The following is a 9,694-nucleotide window of genomic DNA, read 5'->3' on the forward strand; positions in this document are numbered from 1 at the left end:
TTTGCCAACGTTCACCCTAAGCTGATGACTGTGGGCTCTTAACTTTTGGAGTTCAGAGTTGGCAGATTTTTGGGAATCACGCCACGCTTGCAGCCTGGATTCCATGTGAGAAGCGATGTAAAAAGGTATGCCTTTGGTGCGAAGAGTTTGCAGAAGTTCAATATGTTGCCTCAAGTCATCCAAATAAGCGGTGACTGAATCGGCTAAGTCGTTATACCCTTCCTCTCTGAACCTTGATATAAAACGCCCAAAAGATTTTTTATAACTCTCAAAATACGATCTTTTGAAGAGAATGCGTTCGACCATAGAGTTCAAAAAGGAGATGAAGCCTTGGAGATTAGAGCAGATAACAGACTTGTCCGTATCGTCATCAACCAATAACGCTTGGATTTGATTTGATAATGATGAAGGAGCAGATAACAGACTTGTCCGTATCGTCATCAACCAATAACGCTTGGATTTGATTTGATAATGATGAAGGCATTGCGAGAAAGTCAAATAAGTCAGTACAGGATATATATATGTATACAAGACAACAAGCTAAAGCATACCATTCAGCATGACTTGTTTCGCCCAAGGATAGTAATTTGGATTCCTGAACAGTCAAGATTGGTTCAGGAATGATAGCTGTTGATGCACCCGCTACGTCAGGGACTTTTTCAACTAAAGCCTCAGAAGACGGCGGGTCCAAACTAAGAGACTCCTTAAGAGGGGATTCTACAAACAAAAGAATTACAATAAGCGTAATGGAATGATAATCCGAACTTGAAACAAGTTATGAGTAAAACTTGCCAGCTCTAGGTACAACATCGGCTGAGGTACCAACTTCTTCAGTTGGTCTCACTTTTGTTGCGACCGGACTGATCTGGGGGGTGACGGTAACTTCTATCATCATCGGATCCATAGGAGTAGCAGGCTGGAATTCAGGAATAGATGATTGGAGATTAACTTCGGTTTCTGCCCACGGCACAAGTTCACTACCCTCCAGTCGATCAGACGTACCAATGATTATAGTAGTATCAGTTCCAGCAACTGGTCCTATAATTCAAATACTTATATAATTAATCAAGTCAAAATATATACGTATGTATATACAGAGTTTACAGAGCCAAAGTCTTACTCTCAGAAGGACCTGCTTCGGGTGAACCAATTCCAACATCTGAGCCGGTAGCTGGACCAGAAGCTTTCTCTAACAAAGAATCCAGGATTTGCTGATGGTCGTCCTCTGAGATATTAAAGTCGAAATTATTAAAATCATCGACTTTGGTGGCATGGGTAGCTTCTCCTTCAATAGGCTCATGCATCGGGACGTCTACAAAACGTGTTGAATCATAAATGACACGTAAATTCAAGCGAATTTGCTCAAGACAAAGATTAATTACCTTCGTTGGTCGGGGCAGATTCGAGAGCTTCACTACTTGTACCTGCTTCTTTTAATTTGACTAAAAGGAGAGAAAGCGCACAGGTCATTAGAGGAGGCACACGATCCGACTCATTCATTTCTCGGATTTCTCTGCCGACTTCTAAAGCAGGAAGATGAACGCGCGGTTTAGAGGCAGCTTTCTTTTGTTTCTTCAGAGGACGTGCATCAGAACCTTCGTGACGATGTTTAGTGCGTAACTCAGCTCGGGGAGAAACTTGAGTTTGAGCTTGAGTGGAAGATTGAGATCTTTGCCTACGAACAAGAGGCACTGTATCCTCTTCATCCTCTTCGTCGCAGCTGAGTACCTCTACCGTCATCCGGTTAGGATACTCCATGACGACTCTCTCCTTACGTTTTTTCGGAGCAGCTTGTGGTTGGGTCGGAGCGACAGAAGGCCTTACAAGTCCTCTATCAAAGAATGAATCGGGAAGGCCAGATAATCCACTATGAATATCGGCCACCATAGCGGGAAGCAAAGATAATTTGCGACCTGTAGTCAGCTGGACGGCGGGATACAATACTTCCATTGGCATTGCATCTGCGGACTGGTGGGGAACCACGCAAGTCTTTAGCCATAAAGCCAGAAAACCCGCCAGCAGAGCAGTAGGGCTAATTGGAACACCAGCTTGCCACAGATAAGAGCGGAACTTAGTGCCATGCGAAAATCCGTCTTCTGAGCGCGAGGTATAAGATTGTGAATTTGTTTTCTTTAACAGATGATTGATTTCGCCCGAATTCAAAGGAGACAACCCACATACATCTGCCGAACGGTCATCCAAGTTCTTGAATAGATAATCGGCGAATTGTTTCAAGCTGACCTGAGGAGATTTCTTTCTAGCTTTGGGCTCCATCTCGGCCATGGCTATATGATAATGGCAGGTCAATTCCCATAAAATATCATGAGTCACAGTTGAGCTATCTTTCATCTTGTTCAGTTGATTGCTAGTTGGAAAGAACTCTTGATAGAGAACATCGCTCATAGGCAAACCAGACACCTGCATCATTTCATGCAGTGGTAGTCCGAGTTCCCCGTTCTTAGTAAAGAATGTATTAGTGTCCGGGTTATAGATCTCGAACAAACAGAGGAAATGACCTACACTACTCTGCAGGCTATGCATGCTGGCACGAATCGGGACATCTAACCCTAATTCTGCTAACTCTCGCCCAAAACGGTTTAACACATATCGGGTCATCCTGGTCCACCACCATTTGTCCCCAGAATAATGGACCCATCCATAGCATCTAAAAGTCTCTTTGGGTAATCTTTTTCCTGCTGCCGCTAACCGGTTCTTCACGGTGTTGGCTTGCACTATGTTCTCATTCTGAGGTATGTTGTCTTGTCCTAAGACACCCGGATGAAGTCCCCGTACATGAGCTCTTTCACTGGAACCTGGGGTGGCTTCCTTCCCAATGAAACCACAATGAATACGCTCGTGGTTTTCAGTTAACCTCCAGAACATCTCACGTCCAACCGATAGGTTCCTGGACTTTAATAGCGAGTGATCTCGGGGGATAAAAGGCAGATATAAAAACGATGACCCACTCTGGTGTAACCATTGCGCAGACTTGCAGAAAATGACCTCTGGATCTTTCACCGAATCACCGAACAAGAAATCCGGCTTCCTTATACATTGATTTGAGTCTTGCTCCGAAATCAAGGTCGCATCTGTGATTAATCGTCGCAAAACACGACAACTACCTCGCTGGATTAATTCTCTAGCATTTTCGCTATAACCAGATTTGAACTGGGGAGATGATTCAACTAACGGGATCCCCTCATAATAAGAGTGGGTCACGCTACTCCGGCCAGTAACCACATCAGCAGCAAAGGTGGTAGAAGGAAATCGGACTGATAAAAGAAACATACACATAAATTGTATAAGTGTAGTCCTAAAATTTTAGAGAAAACGGTATATCTTACTTCATAAGATATAGTCGCCATCTCACAGCAGGCGTGACGATTTTCCATCTATCACATGTATAAAGGAGATATGCGTTACTATGCACAGGCATTATAACGGCATACCAAAACCTTTCAATACACGTGGGATGATATGAATTCGCCCCTGTGTATTCTGAAGTGTGTTTTGTCAAAGCAAAACAAACACTTTTAAGCGTCGACCCCCTCAAAGGAGGATACCGGCTCTTCTCCAGGGTATCTCAAAGGATACAAACGAGGATCTGCAAGCAAATACAGAGACATATATGGAACTGACGAAATACAGTATTTAAATTCGTGAAAAGGTGAAAGAAATATACCTCCACGTGAGATCACAGCAGGGGCAGCCTCCTCAGGGCTCTGAACAGTCGGTCGGCTTCGGGAAGCGCGGGATCGTCGCGGTGACATGATGAGTACACAAGCTGCAGTAAAATCCAACGAGAAAGTTAAGATTTTGAACATGAAATCGACAGAAAATAAGGCAAATACAACCGAAATGATGCATGCACAGTCACGGGTGAAGAGAGTCAAAATTTTGGAGAAAAGGGGATGAACAGACCTTTGAAATAATGCATGCACAGTCACGGGTGAAGAGAGTCAAAATTTTGGAGAAAAGGGGATGAACAGACCTTTGAAATCCAAGTGCAATCTTCCCAAACAAAAGCAGTCAAAATTTTGGAGAAAAGGGGATGAACAGACCTTTGAAATCCAAGTGCAATCTTCCCAAACAAAAGCTCCTCCCAAGTCGGCAACAAAGAGGAGAAGAAATAGAAGAAAACTGGTTGGAAATCGCCAAGAAATCGCCTGAAAATCGCCAGAAAATCGACGTGAAAAAGCCCTAAAACCCTAAGTCCCGACTTATATAGCTCTGTCTCGCTGAGCGGGACAGAAAACTCTGTCTCGCCGAGCGGGACAGAAAACTCTGTCTCGCCGAGCGAGACAGAAAACACTGTCTCGCCCAGCGAGACAGAAAACTCTGTCTCGCCGAGCGAGACAGTAAACTTTTCTGTTTTGCACTATGGAACAGTGGAATACTCCAATGGGTACACGAGTCTAAACTGTATTCCCACCCTCAACAGGAAGTTTCTGGAGAATATTAATCTGAATATTCTTAAGGATAACCTGAGGAATTCTCAATGGATATACCAATTCAATGGTAAACGCTGAATTCACAAGAGCAAGTATCAACTTCAATTCAAGATCTCGACAACGGTCAAGCGATAAACGCGACGCCGGGAGAACGTTAGCTATTCTACGAAGAACTGGATAGACTAACAGCAGAAGAGGTTAAACATTGAAGCCATTTACAAGTCCTTTCATACGATCTATTCAGCCAAGCATTGAAGGGATCGTAAGTAAAATCTATCTTATCCAAAGTATCCCATGCTCCTCTATAAAAGAATGAGTCTGGAATACTTTGGAGGGGGTATCTGTAGGCGTCAAAAAATGCTAATAGATATCCCAAGCATAGAGAAGATCACTCAAAAATTCACAAGAAAGGATTTCATACTGTTTTGGAAAAATCAAAACAAGTATGAACTGTCTCGCCAGCGAGACAGTCTTTGCTGTCTCGCCAGCGAGACAGTGTTGAAATAGTCAAAACTACATTTGTAACTGCCCTACACGTGTCCATTAACTGCCAAGGGACGTGGGAAACATCATGGGCGAAAATCACGTGGATAACTGCCAAAATAACGGAGTTTGAAACGTGAGAGAACAGTTACAGCGAGAAACTGCCATTTTCCGAGACAGCATTTACTGTCTCGCTGAGCGAGACAGCAAATTTACTGTCTCGCGGGTCGAGACAGTAAACACTGTCTCGACCAGCGAGACAGTAAACACTGTCTCGCCAGTTAACTTCTTCGTTTGTTTGAGTTCTGTGCAGTTATTACCCCAGAGGCTATAAATACCCCCCTAGGGTCATTTCTGACGAGGATCGAGCATTTGTTAGAGCATTCCAGAGCAGAGAGAGAGCAGATTTGGGTTTTTCTTGCAACGCCTTGAAATTAAGCTTTGACTTGATTTTAAGAAGAACGACTATCTTACTTCGATAAGATATCGTTTCAATTCTCACTTCGATAAACGAAGTCAGAATCATAAGCCCCCTTCACGATCTGTGATTCGGCGGTCCACGAACCAAAGCGTTCCCGGCACAGGCAAAGTCCCACGAAAACAAAGATCGATAGACGATTTTTGTGTTTGTTTCTCAAGAGTTGTAATTTTCGTTTTGTTGTGTAGAAAAAGTCTTATAAAAAGATTATTCTTTCGAATTTGTTGTAATCGAACAAAGTTATAATGAATTCCTCAACAGAACCAACTTTTGCACCAAACAATGACGTTCATTGAAAGATACCTTAACCTTTCTTTAATATGTTCATTTTTCAGAATAAGGGAAAACAATAACATAATCCATACATAATAAAACAAAGCAATAATATTCTTGAAAATACAAGGATATTATAACAAAAAGATCGGGAAATTGATGCAACCAATGCATCATCTAATTCCTTAAGAAAAGAAAATTCAACTATTTTTCCTCAAAAGGATAGTAACAAAGTAAAAAGTGGAAAAGTACAGTTAGTAACACATGTAGTAACTCCTCTAGAAAGATAAAGGTAAATTTCTCAGAACTACCATGAACTTTGGGATGTTAGCACAAAACCAGTTATCTTAAGATTTGTGTATATATACCCCTTAGATCATCATGCTTATTTGCAAAACTACTCCCAAATCAACAAATCATCAACTTTGATAGGCTAATCTAGCAATTTTACTTTAAGTTTTGCTGATTTGGGTTTTTTTTTTCTGAAGTTGATGTTTTGGGGTAGTTTTGCTAATAATCATGATTTAAGGTTTATATACACAAAAATCAGAGAAAACTACCATGACTAAACTATCATGCCTGACACAAGTATGATAAGTTGTGTTTCACATGTGACACGTCTTGGACAGTTTTTCCTATGACCTTATGTATCTTCTATATTATCCTTACGAACTTTGTGGTTAACAGATATACATTAGAGCACTTTAGACCTTTTAACCAAGATGTTAACACCAGTAGCAAACTTTCCAGTAATTCATGGTATTTTCTACAGTTTTCTAAGTTCATGATAATTCTCTCCAATAAAAAAATTATGTCATGTCTTGCTAGTTCTGTGAAATTTACCCAGAAATATAACATGTATCTTACAATAACAAACTACTAATAGATCCAAAATTTGTACAGGTCCACCAGTCATCTGTAGATGCAGCAGCTTCACTCCTAGTAACAGCACTCAACGAAGGCCGAGATGTAATAATGGATGGCACTTTAGCTTGGGAGCCATTTGTGGAGCAAACCATTGCTATGGCTAGGGCTGTTCATCGCCATCGATACAGAATGGGGATTGGATACAAGGAAGAAGAAGATGGATCAGTAACTGAGAATTACTGGGAGCAAATTGAAGATGATGAAAATGCAAGTGAAGAGTTAAGAATGAGGAAGCCCTACAGGATTGAGCTAGTTGGTGTTGTGTGTGATGCTTATCTTGCAGTTGTTAGAGGAATCAGGTATCAAACTTAACACAAACAAATGCGAACTGAAGAAACGAGAGGGAGAAAAAAAAAGGTTAATTACAGATAGACACCCTATACTATCACCAAATTGTGGGTAGACCCCCTTTAGTTCTATTGTTGCACATAGACCCCCTGTACTATTGTCCAATTGCAAACAGACCCCCAAGTAAAAAAAAATTTGCCTCTTTGACGCTTTGGATGTCTATTTGTTAAAAAATAATTGTCTTTTCTCTGAGAATAAAATAGTAAGAGAACTTCAATCAGGGGGTCTATCTGCAACAATAGTAGTATAGAACTACAGGGGCTCTATCCGCAATTGGGCGATAGTACAGGGAGTCAATCCACAATTGAATGATAGTATAGGAGGTCTATCCACAATTAATCCAAAAAGCTAGTACAACTGAAGTATAATTGCCAAATTTGAATAGAAGTCCAGAAATAAAGTTTTCATATTGATTTCAGTCGAACTAATATGATTATATTGTCTTTAAGTGTCTTCCACTGCACTAATACTTGGAAGGTATGATGAGGCTGAGAATCATATATAATTTTATGTGTCAACAACACAAACATGTCAGTCCTGAGTTTTTCCACGCAGTGGTACTTTTTTATAAACACTTTAAATGCATGTCCAATGGAAATTGAACCTGAGCTAAAAACTCCTACCACTTCAACAAACTCCGAAGTTATGACGAGGGTTATTGATTATAATTTTTTTTAATACTAACATCTTGACGCTCTTTATACATCTTCAGTTAATTGGCTTAACATGTAAACACCCTCGTTGTGACCAGTTACTGTCTCTATTGCAGGAGAGCGATAATTATGGGCCGAGCAGTGAGGGTGAAGTCCCAGCTGAAATCCCACAAGAGATTCGCCACTGCCTTCCCCAAATATTGCAAGCTAGTCGACAATGCACGACTCTATTGCACCACCTCAATGGGAGCTCCCAAGGTCTGTTTACGGTCTTTTCTTTTAAACTATCTGGTCTCTGACCACTAGCCACTAGTTCTTTTTTCTTTTTTCTTTTTCTTTTTTCCCTTTTTGTGGGTAAGTAAGTAAATAATCTTACTACCAGATAGCATGAAAGCTCAAAACAGCTCTGTATGCAAATATAAGTAAATAATCTTACTACCAGATAGCATGAAAGCTCAAAACAGCTCTGTATGCAAACATAAGCCTCTCTATCAATAGCCTCACTACCTCTCCTATATTCAAAGACTTACACTGAGGCTACAAGCTGGCCATATCTGGAACCGGCACTGAATATTTTCTCCTATTTATGGAAAATGAATAGCGTTAATCATGGATACACCCCCTAAACTATCGCCCAATTAAAATGAATGCCCTGTAGTTCTACTGTTGCAGCTAGATCGCGAGTTAAAATTTTGGCTCTTTTGCCCTCAGAAAAGCAAAAAATTATTATTTTTTGACAAATAGACCTCCTGAGGGTAAAAGAGTTAATAAATTACACTCAGGGGGTTATCTGCAACAATAGAACTACAAGGGGTCTATCTGCAGTTGGCAGATAGTACATGAGGTTTATGTGCAATTAACCGTCTTTTTTTTCTCATGGAAATCTATCCAATAGCCTCTAACCATTTGTTAATTGGTGCTATATAAACATGAATATTTTCTCCATTTCTATATCCAAACACTAATATCCACAATAAATTGAATGTTTGTGCAGTTGATAGCATGGAAAGACGGCGATAACAACTTGCTGGTTGATCCTGATGAGATTGAATGCTTGCAGAAGTTGAAGGCGCTGAATGAGGATGCACAGTCTATTTTCGATCTCTACCCGAACTCTGACACTAAATGTGGATCGTATTCATTCTGGGACGCTGCAGTTATGTGCCGGTCGAGAGCTGCAATACAACAGGATCTCAAAATGGTTTTAGGGAAAATTGAGAATCAAGTTGTGTCATCAACCTGAGTAAATTTTCATGAGAAGAATATGTGCATTGTTATGTGCCTGTATTTGTATCTGAACTTTGACGAAGTTATTATTTTGGCTTATTGTCTCTTTTCTTTTGTATCTTGTGCATGAATAAAGCATATTCCAATATACCTTCTTTCATTTTCATTAGATGATACGAGTCGCCGTGTGAGCACCCTTTGGTCGCGGAATTATCAAAAGGTGGGTTGAGAAGAGGATGACCAAAATACAAGAACAATTCAGTATAAGGCGAAGGAAAATACCTTCTCTAGATTATGAAGAACAAAGATTACAATCTCTCCCTCACAATCTCGCTAGAATTGAGAACAACCTCTCAACTCTCTCTCTAAAACCCTAATACAATTATTAGAATTTCTCTTGATCACTTCTCTCTGAGATCTGATTACAATCTAAACCCTAATCCTTTTGATCAGGATTTCACTTAGACCTAAAACCCTTTAGGACTACATCTTGGCCTCTAACCTCCTTGTTTAGAACCCTAAACAATCCCTATTTATAGGGTTTACAACGTGATGGTAATCTTGTAAATAAACAAGTCCAAAAGGATCAGTAATCCCTGTCAAAACAGAATCCAAAACGAAGCAGGAAAAGCCAAATATCGCGATCCGGTCGACCGCCAATCCTGGTCCGGTCGACCGGCCAGAGCGCTTCTGCAAACCCTGCCTTGTGCAGGTTTCTCCGGTCGACCGGCATGGGTGCCGCGGTCGACCGGCCAGAACCCGATCATGTTTTTCCTGATCTTCTGCGTTCCACTCCTTCTGACTTCTTTCGCCGTCCTCTATGGCTCCAATCACGCCTCTATTCTCAAGATATA

The 9,694-nt window shown here is 40.9% G+C and overlaps 1 protein-coding gene across 1 annotated transcript; it reads left to right on the forward strand.

Moving 5' to 3' along the window:
• LOC109834246 lies at positions 1-8,939 on the forward strand. Its single transcript, XM_020402224.1, has 4 exons — positions 1-125; positions 6,589-6,911; positions 7,730-7,871; positions 8,608-8,939. Exons 2-4 carry the CDS (start codon positions 6,661-6,663, stop codon positions 8,854-8,856), a joined length of 642 nt encoding a protein of 213 aa, XP_020257813.1. The 5' UTR covers positions 1-125; positions 6,589-6,660; the 3' UTR covers positions 8,857-8,939.

The sequence above is a fragment of the Asparagus officinalis genome, chromosome 3 (assembly GCF_001876935.1).
Source record: "Asparagus officinalis chromosome 3, Aspof.V1, whole genome shotgun sequence".
NCBI lineage: Eukaryota > Viridiplantae > Streptophyta > Magnoliopsida > Asparagales > Asparagaceae > Asparagus > Asparagus officinalis.

Excerpts from the sequence above, each read along its gene's own strand:
- LOC109834246 (XM_020402224.1), top strand. The coding sequence starts at position 6,661 with ATGGATGGCACTTTAGCTTGGGAGCCATTTGTGGAGCAAACCATTGCT. Across the intron at positions 6,912-7,729 it reads GCAGTTGTTAGAGGAATCAG|GAGAGCGATAATTATGGGCC; the intron begins GTATCAAACTTA and ends TCTCTATTGCAG. Across the intron at positions 7,872-8,607 it reads CCTCAATGGGAGCTCCCAAG|TTGATAGCATGGAAAGACGG; the intron begins GTCTGTTTACGG and ends ATGTTTGTGCAG.